Genomic DNA, 18,647 nt, shown 5'->3' with positions numbered 1-18,647 from the left:
GGTTGGCGCCCCCCCTTGGGTTGTGCCGTGGCGGAGATCTTTGTGGGATATACTCGGCCTTGTCTCAGGATGGTAAGTTGGTGGTTGAAGAAAACTCTCTAGTGGTGTGGGAGTTGTGTTTTGGCAAAGTGGGTGGGGTTATATCGTGCCTGTTTGGCACTGTCCGGGGCTATCGTCAGACAGGGCCACAGTGTCTCCCGACCCCTCCTGTCTCAGCCTCCAGTATTTATGCTGCAGTAGTTTGTGTCTCGGGGGGCTAGGGTCAGTCTGTTATATCGGGAGTATTTCTCCTGTCTTATCCGGTGTCCTGTGTGAATTTAAGTATGCTTTCTCTAATTCTCTCTCTCTTTCTCTCTCTCTCCAAGGACTTGAGCCCTAGGACCATGCCTCAGGACTACCTGGCCTGATGACTCCTTGCTGTCCACAGGCCACCTGGTCGTGCTTCTGCTCCAGTTTCAACTGTTCTGCCTGCAGCTATGGAACCCTGACCTGTCCACCGGACGTGCTTCCTGTCCCAGACCTGCTGTTTTCAACTCTCTAGAGACAGCAGGAGCGGTAGAGATACTCTTAATGATCGGCTATGAAAAGCCAACTGACATTTAACTCCTGAGGTGCTGACCTGTTGCACCCTCGACAACCACTGTGATTATTATTATTTGAGCCTGCTGGTCAGCTATGAACATTTGAACATCTTGGCCATGTTCTGTTATAATCTCCACCCGGCACAGCCAGAAGAGGACTGGCCACCCCTCATAGCCCGGTTCCTCTCTAGGTTTCTTCCTAGGTTTTGCCCTTTCTAGGGAGTTTTTCCTAGCCATTGTGCTTCTACACCTGCATTGCTTGCCGTTTGGGGTTTTAGGCTGGGTTTCTATACAGCACTTTGTGACATCAGCTGATGTAAGAAGGCCTTTATGAATACATTTGATTGAATAGATCTAATTTAATTGATTACAAACTAAAACTTCACTGTCAAAAGTGTAAAAGTAGTGGTAATAAAACATTCCTAGCCTGCATATTCTGTTAGGCACTCCATCCATAGCTAGACTGCATGGAATCCATACCAGCGTTGCTTGCCCTGAGGGTAGTGATGTCCTAACCAGACAGGACCTGACTATAGATCACCTTTAGTCCTAGGCCTGTAATTTACCATCTGTCGAGACCCTTTAAAGCTACACTCTGGGATTATTATCCTAGCAAAACGGCAGAAGGATTTAAATGACCATTAAACAGGCACCCAGATGTCCGGTTGCGGAGATGGACACAGAGATGTGGCCGAGCCTGATCCCCTGGTAGTACTAGTTCCACTTCAAACTCCTAGCCCACACACACACACACACACAAACACTGGGCATACCTCTCTGCTGGTCCACTGGGCCCTAAGGGTTGGAAAATGCTGATACAGCCCTGCGGCTAGCACTGGCTGGCTACTGTACATGTAAAGACCAGACACGCACAGAGAAACCAATGAGCGTTGCTGAAATACCAGAGAAGATAAGACGCCAGGAAAATCCCTCTATCTTTATAATGAATTGCCTGTGCACTAATCAAAGGGTATTAGGGTATAAATGAATGCCGGCGATAAATCAAAACTAGCTGTATGAGGTGATTGAGGGAATTTGTGTTCCTGCAGTGTCCCTAGATAGCCCTTTCTCAGATTCTCCTCTCTTTTCCTATCCTTCCCCCTTTCCTGTCCTCCTTCAGAACTAGGCTTATACCACATCCACACGTTTCTGAGTCTAGCCTCCAACAATCTCAGTCACCTCGACACGCACCAATGACAGAAACACACACGCACACCACCCACCCGAGTGAGTGAGTGTGCAAGATTAAACATGAATCAAATTCCTTTCCCGCTCATTGGACAGGGAGAGAGACACAGCTTACCCAGTTCAGACTGTTGTTTCAGCTTAATTGCTGTTTCACGAATCGCAGTCCTCTCTTCTCTTTCTCCCTCTGTCTCTTCTGTTGTAGGAGAACAGAGAAGCCTAGGGTGGGGTCAAGCCTAAAGTCATGGAATTACTACAGGGGAATCCGAGGCTATCTATAGAGTGTTGAAGTGTATTGAACAAACCAACTTAGCTTGGCTGCATTACATGTGAAACAAGAGAAGAAACGCAATATAAATGCCGTGTCAGAAGAAGAAAAATGCAATATACAAATAAAAAGATTTCATTTCTTCTCGGAAGCTGTCAATGTATACTAGATATAGCGCATTTGGAAAGTATTCAGACCATGTGACTTTTTCCACATTTTGTTATGTTACAGCCTTATTCTAAAATGGGATCAATTCTTTTTTTCTCATCAATCTACACTCAATACCAAATAATGAAAAAGCGAAAACAGGAATTTAGCAATTTTAGCAACTAAAAACTCAGAAACACCTTATTTACATACAGTTGAAGTCAGAAGATTACATACATTTAGGTTAGAGTCATTAAAACTTGTTTTTCAACCACTCCACAAATGTCTTGTTAACAAACTATAGTTTTGGCAAGTCTGTTAGGATATCTACTTTGTGCATGACAGAGGTAATTTTTCCAACAATTGTTTAGAGACAGATTTTTTCACTTAAATTCACTGTATCACAATTCCAGTGGGTCAGAAGTTTACATACACTAAGTTGACTGTGCCTTTAAACAGCTTGAAAAATTCCAGAAAATTATGTCAAGGCTTTAGAAGCTTCTGATAGGCTAATTTGACAGCATTTGAGTCAATTAGAGGTGTACCTGTGGATGTATTTCAAGGCCTACCTTCAAACTCAGTGCCTCTTTGCTTGACATCATGGGAAAATATAAATAAATCAGCCAAGACCTCAGAAACAATTGTAGACCTCAACAAGTTTGGTTCATCTTTGGAAGAAATTTCCAAATGCCAGGTACCACGTTCATCTGAACAAACAATAGTGCGCAAGTATAAACACCATGGGACCACGTCAGCTGCCATACCGCGCAGGATGGAGACGCGTTCTGTCTCCTAGAGATGAACGTACTTTGGTGCGAAGAGTGCAAATCAATGCCAAAATAACAGCAAAGGACCTTGTGAAGTTGCTGGAGAAAACAGTTACAAAAGTATCTATATCCACAGTAAAACGAGTCCTATATCGACATAACCGGAATGGAGGCTCATTAAGGAAGAAGCCACTGCTCCAAAACCGCCATAAAAAAGCCAGACAACGGTTTGCAACTGCACATGGGAACAAAGTTTTGGAGAAATATCCTCTGGTCTGATAAAACATAAATAGAACTGTTTGGCCATAATGACCATTGTTATGTTTGGAGGAAAAAGGGGGAGACTTGCAAGCTGAAGAACACCATCCCAACCGTGAGGCACGGGGGTGGCAGCATCATGTTGTGGGGGTGCTTTGCTGCAGGAGGGACTGGTGCACTTCACAAAATAGATGGCATCATGAGGCAGGAAAATTATGTGGATATGTTGAAGCAACATCTCGAGACATCAGTCAGGAAGTTCAAGCTTGGTCACAAATGGGTCTTCTAAATGGACAATGACCCCAAGCATACTTCCAAAGTTGTGGCAAAATGGCTTAAGAACAATAAAGTCATGGTATTGAAGTGACCATCACAAACCCCTGACATCACACCCATATAAAATTTGTGGTCAGAACTGAAAAAGCGTGTGCGAGCAAGGAGGCCTACAAACCTGACTCAGTTACACCAGCTCTGTCAGGAGGAATGGGCCAAAATTCACCCAACTTATTGTTGGAAGCTTGTGGAAGGCTACCCGAAACGTTTGACACAAGTTGAACAATTTAAAGTCAATGCTGCCAAATACTAATTGAGTGTATGTAAACTTCTGACCCACCGGGAAGGTGATGAAAGAAAAAGCTGAAATAAATCACTCTATTATTCTGACATTTCACATTCTTAAAATAAAGTGGTGATCCTAATTTACCAAAGACAGGGAATGTTTACTAGGATTTAATGTCAGGAATTGAGTTTAAATGTATTTGGCTAAGGTGTATGTAAACTTCCGACTTCAACTGTAAGTATTCAGACTCTTTCCTATGAGACTCGAAATTGAGCTCAGGTGCACCATGATCCCATTGATCATCCTTGAGATGTTTCTACAGCTTGACTGGAGTCCACCTGTGGTAAATTCAATTGATTGGACATGATTTGGAAAGGCCCACATTTCTCTATATAAGATCCCACAGTTGAAAGTGCATGTCAGAGCAAAAACTAAGCCATGAGGTCGAAGGAATTGTCCGTAGACCTGACACAGGATTGTGTCGAGGCACAGATCTGGAGAAGGTTACCAACATTTTTCTGCAGCATTGAAGGTCCCCAGGAAAATAGTGGCATCCATCATTCTTAAATGGAAGAAGTTTGGAACCACCAAGACTCTTCCTAGAGCTGGCCGCTCGGCCAAACTGAGCAATCGGGGGATAAGGGCCTTGGTCAGGGAGGTGACCAAGAACCCATTGGTCAATCTGACAGAGCTCCAGAGTTCCTCTGTGGAGATGGGACAACCACCAGAAGGACAACCATCTCTGCAGCACTCCACCAATCAGGCCTTTATGGTAGAGTGGCCAGACGGAAGCCACTCCTCAGTAAAAGGCACATTACAGCCCGCTTGGAGTTTGCCAAATTGCACCTAAAGGACTCAGACCATGAGAAACAAGGATCTCTGGTCTGATAAAAGCAAGATTGAACTCTTTGGCCTGAATGCCAAGCGTCACGTCTGGAGGAAACCTGGCACCAACCCCATTATGAAGCATAGTGGTGGCAGCATCATGCTGTGGGGATGTTTTTCAGCGGTCGGGACTGGGAGACTAGTCAGGATCGAGGGAAAGATGAACGGAGCAAAGTACAGAGAGATCCTCTGAATACTTATGTAAATGTGATATTTACATATGTTTTTGCTTTGTCATTATGGGTTATTGTGTGTAGATTGATGAGGAAAAAACGATTTAATCAATTTTATAATAAGGCTGTAACGTAACAAAATGTGGAAAAAGGGGTCTGAATACTATCCGAATGCATCGTACTAGTTTGGTTCTGTTTAAGATAATCAAATGTAATATTGTAACGATGAAATACAAGGATTGAAATACTCCTGGCTTGGTTCCAACCAGTGAGTTATGGGGAGCTTTACTTCTTCCCTTGGCTGCTGTAGGGATTCTAGGCATAGCCTGAAGTTTTGTTCAAAGTCTGCGAGTTTCAGAGCAATGTGCTTGTGTGTGTGAGACCCAGACTGTTCCTGTAATCTAATAACAGTTTCTATAGACAACAAGGACAGACATAGCCTCCAAACCAAGAGAGAGAGAGAGAGAGAGGAGACTTTTTGTCTTTCTTTAATGAAACATTCTCATTTCATTAAAACCTCACCACCCCCCCCCTTAAAATAAAACACCAAAATATATTCTGTACTGCATACATGTACCACACTCAACTTTCCCTCTGCCACATGATACAAAACATATCACAATAACCAAAAGAAACTAAACTTCTACAACCGTATATCCAAAACATCTTCCCCAGCTGTACAGACAGCCCCCCCAACACACCATATCTCCTGAAACATCTTCCCCAGCTGTACAGACAGCCCCCCCAACACACCATATCTCCTGAAACATCTTCCCCAGCTGTACAGACAGCCCCCCCAACACACCATATCTCCTGAAACATCTTCCCCAGCTGTACAGACAGCCCCCCCAACACACCATATCTCCTGAAACATCTTCCCCAGCTGTACAGACAGCCCCCCCCCAACACACCATATCTCCTGAAACATCTTCCCCAGCTGTACAGACAGCCCCCCCCAACACACCATATCTCCTGAAACATCTTCCCCAGCTGTACAGACAGCCCCCCCCAACACACCATATCTCCTGAAACATCTTCCCCAGCTGTACAGACAGCCCCCCCCAACACACCATATCTCCTGAAACATCTGCACACTTTTTTCTTTTATTGAACTCAAATTATAACCTAAGGTGCGCAGAGACCATCCCATTAAACACTAGAAAATGGTCTGTTATCCCCCCACCTTTGACCCCTGTTCTTCCTTGTTATCCAAATAGCTAACTTTGCCTGAGCAAACAGAAAATTCAACAAAACACATTTGGCCTTTCCCTTATTTGAATACCTGTACCCCATTATAAACATCCCAACAGTAAAAACCACCCCCAACCTCTCGCACGGACGTTCCAACAGAGACATTAATGGCATTAACCTGGCGCACACAGAAAACACATGAATCACAGTTTCTCTCATAACACAGAAAGGACACCCCTGCCCGACTCCCGGTTCAACCCGTGCCAACCAGGACAGCCAGTTTATGCCACAGGGAAGATGCCACCAGGTTGTTGATTATCAGCACCCTCCCTCTATATGACACTTGGGACAGGAGCCACTTCCACCTGGCCAGTCTTGCCAACTAGACCCAGCCTCATCTACACCACCATCTATAGCATGACTAGACCCAGCCTCATCTACACCACCATCCATAACCTGACTAGACCCAGCCTCATCTACACCACCATCTATAGCATGACTAGACCCAGCCTCATCTACACCACCATCCATAACCTGACTAGACCCAGCCTCATCTACACCACCATCCATAACCTGACTAGACCCAGCCTCATCTACACCACCATCTATAACCTGACTAGACCCAGCCTCATCTACACCACCATCTATAGCATGACTAGGCCCAGCCTCATCTACCCCACCATCTATAGCATGACTAGGCCCAGCCTCATCTACACCACCATCTATAGCATGACTAGGCCCAGCCTCATCTACACCACCATCTATAGCATGACTAGGCCCAGCCTCATCTACACCACCATCTATAGCATGACTAGGACCAGACTCATCTACACCACCATCCCTGGCATGACTAGGCCCAGCCTCATCTACCCCACCATCTATAGCATGACTAGGCCCAGCCTCATCTACACCACCATCCCTGGCATGACTAGGCCCAGCCTCATCTACCCCACCATCTATAGCATGACTAGGCCCAGCCTCATCTACCCCACCATCTATAGCATGACTAGGCCCAGCCTCATCTACACCACCATCCCTGGCATGACTAGGCCCAGCCTCATCTTCACCACCATCTATAGCATGACTAGGCCCAGCCTCATCTACCCCACCATCTATAGCATGACTAGGCCCAGCCTCATCTACACCACCATCTATAGCATGACTAGGCCCAGCCTCATCTACACCACCATCTATAGCATGACTAGGCCCAGCCTCATCTACACCACCATCTATAGCATGACTAGGCCCAGCCTCATCTACACCACCATCTATAGCATGACTAGGCCCAGCCTCTGTATCTCATTGCTCCCCTGCGTGTTGACCTCGATTTCCCCCACTGGCGCTTGTGCCCTCACCTTGTCTACGGCCTTTATGTGGTCACGCAAAGCTCTTATGCCCAAAATCCCTACACTCAAAACACCATAGACTATCTGTGCTGGCAAACCCTGCATAGAGCCCCTCCCCATGCCTCACTTTAAAATGCACATTTAACTGTTGCTCATTGTTATTCTGGAACATACACATTTGCCTCTGTAACGAAACAACGTGCTTAACGGCATCTGCCTGAAAACCTGCTGACACGGAAACCGCTAGCAAACTTACCAAAACGACATAGCTCTTTCCTGATTGGACCATCCGTAATAAACAGAGGCAAATTTGCAACTACCACCCTTGTCAAAAGGGAAGAAAGAGGCAAAATTGACACCAACACACCCCTTACAAATATTTCACTAGCAATTAGCCTACCAACCAAATTTGCTCTTTTCATGAACACAACCACAGCTTTGTTCATTCTGGAAGCGGAATGTATAAATTCAGCTCCTTCCTGTTCATCGACCACGAGCAGAACCTCCTCCACTTTAACTCCGTTCTCAGAAACACACCTGAATCCATGCCGTATCGACAGCGTCTCCTCCGCGCTAGGCTAAGAAGCCATCGCGCACACCACACCTTCCAAACCCCAGGAAATTAACTCAGTCCTCTTCCACCCTAACTTTGAAAAAAACTGTGGATCCCGCTAAAACAAATAGTGCATTAACCCTCCACCATAGAAAATAGAAAGAAAGACCAAGAACAGATTCAAGAAAAGAGGATAGGACAGAGCCCTCTACACCAAACACTCAAACTCCCAGCATGCACTGCGAGAGCGAGAGCGAGAGCGAGAGAGAGAGAGAGAGAGAGGAGCGCGCTAGAGAGAGAGGAGCGCGCTAGAGAGATTATAGAGCGCGCTAGAGAGATTATAGAGCGCGCTAGAGAGATTATAGAGCGCGCTAGAGAGATTATAGAGCGCGCTAGAGAGATTATAGAGCGCGATAGAGAGATTATAGAGCGCGATAGAGAGATTATAGAGCGCGATAGAGAGAGAAAGAGAGAGAGTAGAGCACGATAGAGAGATTATAGAGCGCGATAGAGAGAGAGATATTGTAGAGCGCAATAGAGAGATTATAGAGCGCGATAGAGAGATTATAGAGCGCGATAGAGAGATTATAGAGCGCGATAGAGAGAGAAAGAGAGAGAGTAGAGCACGATAGAGAGATTATAGAGCGCGATAGAGAGAGAGATATTGTAGAGCGCAATAGAGAGATTATAGAGCGCGATAGAGAGATAGGGAGAGAGAGAGAGATATTGTAGAGCGCAATAGAGAGATTATAGAGCGCGATAGAGAGAGAGATAGGGAGAGAGAGAGAGAGAGAGATTGTAGAGCGCAATAGAGAGATTATAGAGCGCGATAGAGAGATAGGGAGAGAGAAAGAGAGAGAGATATTGTAGAGCGCAATAGAGAGATTATAGAGCGTGATAGAGAGAGAGGGAGAGAGAGATTATAGAGAGCGATAGAGGGAAGGGAGGACGAGAGAGGAGGTTGTAATGTCTTAGGAATGACCAGGGAGTTGCTGTGCTAATATCAGTTACTTTCAGTGCCAAGACTAATATACCACCACATCACGCGCATAAACATGTAAACAAAACCTGGTCTAGGAGTAGGGGATGATTTAAATCACACGAAATGTCAACAAATCCATCAATCTCCGAAGCCACAGATCCAATCTGTCATGTGTCTTATCTTCATTCTAAACAAAAGCCTGGTCCAAGATCGGTGTGTGCTGTATAGCCAACACTTATGATCCCAAGGAGTTGACAGTACAGCACAAACAGATCTGGGACCAGGCCAATGTTGCTCTCGGCAGCACCTGTATAGGTAGTGATTCATCTCTACCAGCCTCTCCGGACATTGTTAGGACATCCATCAGAGTCAGGGGTCAGAGGTTGTGTGTAGACACAGGAAGGAGCCCAGCCACACCAATAACCCCTCTCGCTCTACCTCTCTGTTGCAGCTGGTTGAATGCAGTCAGTGGCAGCAGTGGTAGTATTGTGACAGGCAGGGCTGGGATACACACTGGTGTAACAGTATAACTTTAGTCCGTCCCCTCGCCCCGACCCGGGCGCGAACCAGGGACCCTCTGCACATATCAACAACAGTCACCCACGAAGCATCGTTACCCATTGCTCCACAAAAGCCGCGGCCCTTGCAGAGCAAGGGGAACCACTACTTCAAGGTCTCAAAGGACGTCACCGATTGAAACGCTATTAACGCGCACCACCGCTAACTAGCTAGCCATTTCACATCGGTTACACTGGCACAGCTGGACAGAGGGCACACTCTCCACTTTCCCACACATCTCCTTACTTTAGTCCTTTCCTTTACCTGTATTACTAAAACATCTCTACTTCTTATCTTATTCATGCTGCTGCAGTAGTGTCCTCGTGTAAATCAAATTAAACCTCTAGGGTTCCTCCAGAAATCTGATTATGGGACTCACATGAAACGGTAAACTTCTTCTGGGTGCTATGGAGATAAACTTCAGAGAAAGCGAGAGAAAGAGAGAGCAAGAGGAAGAGAAAATGAGACTGTAGAGAGAAAGAGAGATAGGGAGTGAACACTATGTGGCTCCTACAGAGTAGGGTCGAGGGCCAAACCTAGGAGACGCTAGCTAAAGGCTCCTAAGGAGAACGGAGGAGTGGGTGCGTGTCGTGGCGCACTGCAAGCTCTCCCTCCCTCCATCCCTCCCTCCTTACCTCCAAAAGAAGAAAGAGAGCGAGAGGGACCAAGTGGAAAGGATGATTTAGCACCAATCACTCCAGATCATTAAGGTACACCTCACAAAGTCGGCCTACAGAAGAGTAACACAATCCATCCCTCGTGTCTGTTATGCCCAGAGGGCCACACAAACAGACAGCTTCATATAACACAGACAGAACTCTCTATACTGGGCCTGAGAAAGACGTAGGTATCTAAGATAGACGCCTGAGGAGATACGTTGGAGAGTCAAGTCAATGGCTCTTCTTTTATGAAGACTACGGTGAATAAAACGAGAGAGCTAAATTCGGAGGGAAAAGCTTGTTGAATGTTGAGCTCGCCAGATAAGAGATATTGTACTACAGCGGGAACACTCAGCCCCTACCGTTCCTCGTCGGTGTTGTTCTAAGGGGAGAGACAGAGTGGTGTTGTGACTAGAATGTTAACCTGCGTTTTCTGGGGGGACATCTGACAGGCAGGGAGTACTTCTGGCCTTTCAGGAGGGTTAGATAAACAATTGCAATCCCTTTCCTGTTTGGTAGAATAAAACACCTGTTCTGTTCTTACCCCGTTTTTTGAGAAATACAATTTGGTCAATTAAAACTGGTTTTGAGAGCTTAGTTTGAATGGGTGAACTGACCGAAAGAGACATCTTAGATAGATATCTAATTCAAACAATGTTCGATTTCACACATCAGTAGCCACCACTACTATGCCCATCTCTATGCCCAGGAGATCCGATTTAACTAATAATATAATTGTTTTTTGTAATAAACATTTGTTTCCTAATATTGGACCTAATCTTCCAAAAAGCTCTGAATTGAATTTGAGCCATGCCATTATCTCACAGAGAAAGCGAGAGAAGGGCTAGTGTTTCATTAGTAAAGGAAGCCAGGAGCAGGCTGTTGGTGTCTGTCTCAGTCTGGTCTCCTGTTGTCCCTAGAGGGCCCTTCCTCTCCCCTGGGGCTGGGGTTGAGAGGTCAGAGCACCAGTGGAAATGGTTACCTAACATTTGACATCACGGTGTCTCTAGAGTAGTGCGGAGGGAGGTTGGGGGTCGGAGTGTGTGTGTGTGTGTGTGTGTGTGTGTGTGTGTGTGTGTGTGTGTGTGTGTGTGTGTGTGTGTGTGTGTGTGAGATGCATTATTCTGATGGTGTGATGGAAGGGGGGCAGGCGTGCCCCTCGAGGGACAGCCGGGGGTCAGCATTGTCAAGGAGATCTCTCAAGAGTCCCAATTGTTATCGGCGAATGCGAAAGAAGGTCCACTAGTGACCACGAGCCTCTGGACAGACTGTCTTTTGTTACACAGAAAAAGACAAGTCACTGAGATAACTAATTATGAGAGAGGTTGAGAAGGAAAGGCATAGAGAGGTTTCATTCTTGGTAAATAGAAAGAGATGGATTGAGAGAGCGAGAGAGAGACTTAAGACAGCATTCTCTCATGGGGGATAGGATGCCTCTCTCCCACTTACTGCCTGAGACAAGTCAATACTAAGGCCTGTATAACATCAATGCTCTATATTACAGTTGAAATAACCTCACCACAGTGTCTCTGTGAGGGTGTGAGCTATGGGTGTTTGGATTAGTATAATGTGTAATTTAACAGAACAAAGTATACTGCTGTATAAGAGGACGTCTTTCACACAAATTCTTTCTGCGTAACTTAACGACGAATGCAGATAACCCATCTTACTTTTATTACACTAAACTGTATGGGCTGTACAACACAATCAGCGAAAAGGACTCCTCGTTTTTAACCGAAATTGCAGCAAAATCACCCCGCACGAACTGCTGACTAAGGCTACGTAAAAGCACGGAGAACTATTTCAGTGAGTGAATGCGTGAGACAGACGTTGCCCCAGTTTTGATCATCACACTTAACCATTCCTGCTAACCTAAGTGAAAAAGGGGCCAACGTAAGCTGTTCACTTCTATTTCTGCAGTGAAAAAAAACAACATTGGTTCAAAAACAAGGGCACCTGGTATATTAGCACCTTTTATTAACCCAGGCAACCACCACAATACAGTATCACACAAACAGTAGAAAACGGTAGAACCTTCCAACTGCCACTAAACATATACAGCACTTCAGCTAGGGCCTAAGCTCTGCTTCGCGTCAATAGAACACACAGTCAACTACACACAGTTCCAGACGATAGATATAATATCTTTTATCTATCGCACATATATTTCTTACACTTATTCCACTCTGCAAGCGGCAAACCATTTCAGGCGACTGGAAAGAGCGGAAAAAACAAAATAGCTTACTTTCAAATGCTTCTTCACTTCATTTCATTCAACTCTCGGTCATTCCAGACCACGCAAATCACCACTGACATATCCATCTTAAATAAATGATTTTGCTTACTCATTCAACTCTGCCAGCCGGAAAACAGGCCTATTTTACACCTCTAAATAAAAGTCCAGAAGAATATGATTTATGAACAAGGCGTTTCCTTTAGGTAATAAGACAGGTAATTACAGTTAACAATAACAATAAGACATGGTAATAAGCGGATCACCCATTTGCATGTATACATTTGAGGTGCTCTTACCTGAGACAGAGACAGTCATGGGGGCCTCTAGAGGTCTGTTGTTATCCAGGTCTCTGCTGAGCTTTAGTTCCCCCGTGACCGCATTCAGCACTAGCAGGTTCAGCTCATTCCCCGACTCAAAACTGTAGTGGAGTTTATCCGACACGTCCGGGTCATGGCCAGGTACCTTCCCTATTATCCCTGAGGGGAAACTGTTGGACTTGTTGGTCACATAGTTGTTGAAGATAATCTCAAAGTTCTGCAGAACCGGGTCGTTGTCATTGATGTCGACTAAACGGATGTGGACCGTGGCCCGGCTGACGAGCGGAGCGGACGTGGCCTGGACCACAATAACGTACTCGGTTCTGGACTCGTAGTCGAGGTCCGTGAGGGCGGTGAGGTCGCCGTTGAAGATGTCCAGCTTGAAGACCTCCGGGATGTTCCCCTCGACGATCTGGTACATGATCTGAGCGTTGGTTCCCTCATCTGGGTCGGTGGCGCTGATCTGAGCCACGACGGAACCGACGGGACTGTTCTCCTCTACGTAGATAAACAGTTCGTCCTTCTCGAACACGGGGGCATTGTCGTTGATATCCAGCACTGACACCTGGATGTCCACTGCTGCTTTGAGAGGAGGAATCCCCTTATCCACAGCGAAGGCCTTCAGTGTATACACAGGCACGTTCTCTCTGTCTAGCTTCCTGGCTGTTCTGATGATGCCAGAGTAGGGCTCGATGAAGAAGTCCCCCTCCCCGTCATCTCCGCCCTGGAAGGTGTAGCTCAGCCTGCCGTTGGACCCGGAGTCCCTGTCGGAGGCAGATATCTGGAGCACGCTGGTGTAAACGGGTGCGTCCTCAAACACAGTCCCCCGATACATGTCCCGTAGGAACTGAGGTGTGTTGTCATTGGCATCCAGGATTATTATCTCCACATAGGTCGTATCGGACTTCTGAGGAATGCCATTGTCCCTGGCGATGATGGCTAGCGTGTACGACGCCTGGTCCTCGTAGTCTATCTCCATCTGGGTGGTGATGGCGCCCGTGTCGGGGTCGATCTTAAACTGGGGGACGTTGTCCTCCATGATGTACGTGATGCGAGCGTTTTCACCCGTGTCTTCGTCGGTGGCGCTGATGACGACCACAATGGACCCCACGGGCCGGTCCTCGCTAATCATCACCTGGTAGTTGGCGCTCTGGAACACGGGACGGTGCGTGTTGGCGTCCGTGACGTTGATGAACACCTGTGCCATGTCATAGCGTGTGCCGTCCGAAGCGGTTACCGTCAGGACGTACTGGCGCTCCTGTTTGTAGTCTAAGGGTAACGCCAAGGTGATGAGCCCGCCTCCACTCTGACTGGTGATGGCAAAACGATTCCTGGTGTTTCCGCTGGAGATCTGATAGGTAACGACGCTATTTACATCCCTGTCAACGGCTGTCACTGTCAACACACTGGTCCCCACCACAGCATCCTCATTAATCTTCAGAGAATACACCTTCTCTGTGAAGGTCGGGATGTTGTCGTTCACATCTAGGACCGTGATGCTCACGCTGGCTGAGGATGACATCACAGGTATCCCACAATCCCTTGCTTCCATGCCGAAGGTATAGAACTCTGTGGTTTCCCTGTCGAGCTCCGCGGCAACCGTGATCCACCCAGTGCTATTGTTGATGGTGAAGGGGAAACCAGGGGAGGTGTCGGTGAGACGGTACTCCAGACGTGCGTTGTCCCCAGAATCAGCGTCTATAGCCTGGATGTGGATTACTGAGTAGCCAATGGCCACATTCTCCAGCACAGTGGATTGAAACGGCGTGCTGACGAACATAGGAGCGTTATCATTTACGTCAACCACCTGCACCACCACCATCCCAGTCCCGTTGATCAACGGAGGCCTGCCACCATCCTGAGCTTTAATCCGTAAATTATACTCTCTGATCATCTCGTAATCCAGGGGATTAATGACATCGATGACCCCATTGGGCGAGTGGATGTAGAACTGTCCCTTCACGTTGCCACTGATGATGCTGTAGTGGACCTTAGCGTTGTTTCCCTCGTCCATGTCCGTGGCCTGAACTTGAGTGACTTTAGAGTTGACGGCCACGTTCTCAGGGATTTGGACCACGTAACGTTTCTCACTGAACTGGGGGTAGTTGTCGTTCTCGTCCTCTACAGAGATGTTGACGGTGGCCGTGGCGCTCCGGGGTCCAGGGTCTTTACCCTGGTCGTTGGCTTCCACGATCAGCTGGTACTGGGACGTGGTCTCTCTGTCGGGCCGCTCTCTGATCCTCACTAGCCCGTGGCGTGGGTCGATCTCAAAGCCAGCGTTCACTCCGTCGCTGTTGACGATTTTATAGACCATATTGGCGTTGGAGGGTGCGTCCCCGTCTGTGGCTCTTATGGTCATGACCTCAAAGCCCACCTCTACATTCTCCCGTATGGTTACACGGTATTCAGTCTGCTCGAACACCGGCCCGTGGTCGTTGGTGTCGCCGACCGTCACGGTGAGGTAAGACGTGGCTGAGCGCCGTGGGGAGCCGTTGTCTGTCACCATTACTTTGAAGACGTGGGTGTCTTTGACCTCTCTGTCTAAAGGCTGCACTGTTGTAATAGCACCGGTCTGAGGGTTTATTACAAAAAAGTCGTTGGATCTGCTGTCAAAGAGGGCCTCCATTCCATACTCTATTCTACCTGCCTCTCCATCATCCGGATCAGTGGCCTTTAGTGTGATGACGCGGGTCCCTGATGGTTCATTCTCGGGAACAGACACCTGGTAGTTGGGGAGCTGAAACTGGGGAGGTGTGTTCACGTTTCTCCGTTTTCGGTGGTTCCATTTGCCAGGCACAATCTGGATGGTGTGTGATGATGATAACTGCCCATGGGTCTCTCCCTCAACCACTGTCCCCAACCGCAACCTCACGCGCACGGAGACGCGGACGCTCCGGTCACTCAGAGCACGCAGTGTACAATGCAAATGCACATCGCGCAGCTCTCCGTGCCCCAAACAGTAGTCTTCCTCCAGCAATAGATTGCCATGTTTAAAAACTGCTCTCAAGTCTTTCCCAGTAGTACATGATGAGGCAGAAAAATTGATATTTCGCGTAAAGGCAGGCAAAAGTTTTGTTACATTCACAAGCAAATTACCTGCGGATAAGCAGGAAGTTGCTTCCAGTTTGGAAAGGTAATTGATGTGAATGTCGAGTTTACCTACTGTGCTCTTTCTCTTGTATTTGATAAAACAGTCTTGTCCGTGTACAAATGTATTGAAATGTGTCAAAACAACATTTTCAGACGTCAACGAGCCTATCCTGATATAGACAGGCACCGGGTTCCTCAATAAGCGCACACAATCCACTTTTCGGTACATACGGAGAGCTCCTTCTTGCCATTCCACTTGTAAAAAGTTCTGAATGTATTTAGGAGTTAAAGTCCTGTCGATGTTGTATGTCCACCCGGGCCCCAGGGACAAATTTGCCAAAACGGTCCCCGTTTGTAACGTCCCCGAAAGGTGTAGCTCGAAACATCCCAGCAAGGGCACGTTGAATAGAACACAAACCCAGATCCAATACATCGGTAATTCCATGGTTTAAAACTCCAACAAAACCCATTCAACTTCATCGAAACACCTCCACCAAAGCATTAACTATCCCTGTCCCTTTTTCTTTTATCCTTCATGGTGAAGTTTGAAAGTGGAAACGACACTTATATCCATAGTATCCACGGAGCGCAGTCACATTAATCTACGAGCAAGTTTTAAATGACTACAAAATGGCTCCACCGCTCCCCTCCTCTGAGAGTCGATTAGCATAAACCTGCTGTGTTCGGATCACCGGGACAATTTCGCAGGGGGGCTTTCTCATGGAGATTCGGAAGTGTACTTAGCTGTTGACGAATGCGCATTCGGACCATTGTTATAACAATTACAGAGAGCTTGTTAACACGCGCATTGTGTGTTTGAGGACCACTAGAACGTTGTTATGAAACTAGTTTGGTATCATTCAAACTTTCCCCGATGTTTAGAGATTAAAGTTGTGTATTGAGTTTGTCACCTGGGGAAATGGTACATTGTTAGAGATGAGTCTGGTCACGGGTTCCGAGAAAATTAGCGCACAACCATCTATTGGAAAAGGTATTTAAGCTGTTTTGGTAAATGAATCGCTATTGTCATGGTTAGTAGTCTAGAGCTCTACATTTGCATATCAATTATGAATAAATAGTTTCAAATAATTTACTGTCTTATTGGCCCATGTGTTTGTATTTGTATTATGGAGTTGGATTATATACATTTATGGTCAGTTAATGATCTATTTTCAGAATATGCATAACTCTCCAGATCATCCATTGAAATTAGATTATAATCCATAGCTTCCTCCATCCTACCATTTATGTTGGTATCCATGTCAATGTAGCCTTGTTTAACGAAAAAGTGTCCGTTGCACCGATTTGTAATGTATGCTGCTTTAATTCATTCCATTGGCGATTTTAGCATGTACATCTTGGTGGGGCAAAAAACAAAGTGGGATGCATGCCAGCTAAGCCAATACACAACACACCACTAAACAATACATGAATTGCACTATAAGGGTGACAAACTGCGCCCAGAAACTGTTAGGGCCTACATTTTTGTTTAACCTTTATTTAACTAGGCAAGTCAGTTAAGAACAAATTCTTATTTACAATGACGGCCTACACATAAAACTGTCCCAACATCTTACCGCTGCTACACCTGTCTATCAACGGAGCCTTGTCTGGCAGCGACACTGTTCATTCAGCATCATTTACAGCCTTAAAAAAAACATAGCTGATATGGCTGACTTGCTTAAACAAATGTGGTTTCTAATAACAATTGAAATGTACAAACTATGGCGACAAGCAGATAAGAGGCAATCCATAATTTCAATTAAGTCAGTCAATATAACTATTTGTTTAGCACTTTTCAAATGTACAGCGACAGAATTCAGAACATGGGCCGTTCTTACAGTGTTCTCCCTGTACACCAAGTCAGAACCGTAGGATAAATAAAGGGGGCATATAAGCAGACAATGAAAGCTCTTACAAAATTCAATGATTACATTTCTCCTAAACAGGTTATATGCACCACAAAGTCTCAACAGTTGGTGAAATTAAGAGGGGTAAATAGACCCAATTATTAGGGTGAGGCACATGGCCTACTAACAGTTTACTACACAACATACACTTAGTATTACTTTCTTAGCTACAGTATACAGCTCCCTGGCATATTACATAATTTATTCAGCAGCATACAATATATTTTTGGACTTATCTTGTTGTGCTGTGCTCACTTGAACAGGAAGGTGGCACGGTGGTCCTTCGCGGGCAAATTTTGTCATCAAAGTCTGGCATTCTCTGGATTTATGGTGCTTTCAAGACAACTGGGAACTCTGGAAAAAAACAGGGTCGAATCATGATGACGTCATTGATCTTCAGGTCGTCACTCTAGAAAGAGGCCCGAGATCACGACTTACAATTCCGAGTTGGATGACCATTCAAAGCGTATTTCCCAGTCTGAACCTTTTTTTTTCCAGAATTCCCAGGTGTCTTGAACTCACTGAAGTCAAGTTTTAGCAGTTTCGAGTTAACGGTTTCTTTTTAGCTAAAAATATGGGGTTCAAAACAGGCCCTGAATGACAGGTTGCCAGTGATTCATTCACAACTTTTGGCGAATTGTAGGTTTTATTCCCATGGATATCACATCACCAAGGTATGCATGGAACTAAATAATGCATCATCTGCAAAGCCATTGAACAGGTAATGGCCAAAATAAAGAAAACACCAACATAAAGTGTCTTAATAGGGGGTTGGGCCACCACGAGCCAGAATTGCTTCAATGCACCTTGGCAAAGATTCTACAAATGTCTGGAACTCTATTGGAGGGATGCGATACCATTCTTCCATACATTGGTGTTTTGTTGATGGTGGTGGAAAACGCTGTCTCAAGCACCACTCCAAAATCTCCCATAAGTGTTCAATTGGGTTGAGATCTGGTGACGACCATGGCATATGGTTTAC

The 18,647-nt window shown here is 46.0% G+C and overlaps 1 protein-coding gene across 2 annotated transcripts in view; it reads right to left on the bottom strand.

Moving 5' to 3' along the window:
- celsr1a (cadherin EGF LAG seven-pass G-type receptor 1a) overlaps positions 1-16,417 on the bottom strand; it is a 123,588-nt gene extending 107,171 nt beyond the window's left edge. Inside the window, exon 1 of one of the 2 annotated variants that reach the window (XM_055905329.1) lies at positions 12,645-16,417. In XM_055905329.1, the coding sequence (XP_055761304.1) occupies positions 12,645-16,200 (3,556 nt within the window). In that variant the 5' untranslated portion in view covers positions 16,201-16,417. The remainder of the gene's footprint in view (positions 1-12,644) is intronic. The other variant, XM_055905330.1, reaches the window with a different exon arrangement.
- Positions 16,418-18,647: the final 2,230 nt, after the last annotated feature.

This window comes from Salvelinus fontinalis, chromosome 39 (assembly GCF_029448725.1).
Source record: "Salvelinus fontinalis isolate EN_2023a chromosome 39, ASM2944872v1, whole genome shotgun sequence".
In the NCBI taxonomy this organism is placed as follows: Eukaryota; Metazoa; Chordata; class Actinopteri; order Salmoniformes; family Salmonidae; genus Salvelinus; species Salvelinus fontinalis.
Note: the sequence above shows the minus strand (reverse complement) of the source record. Positions and strands in the feature narration are given on the sequence as shown.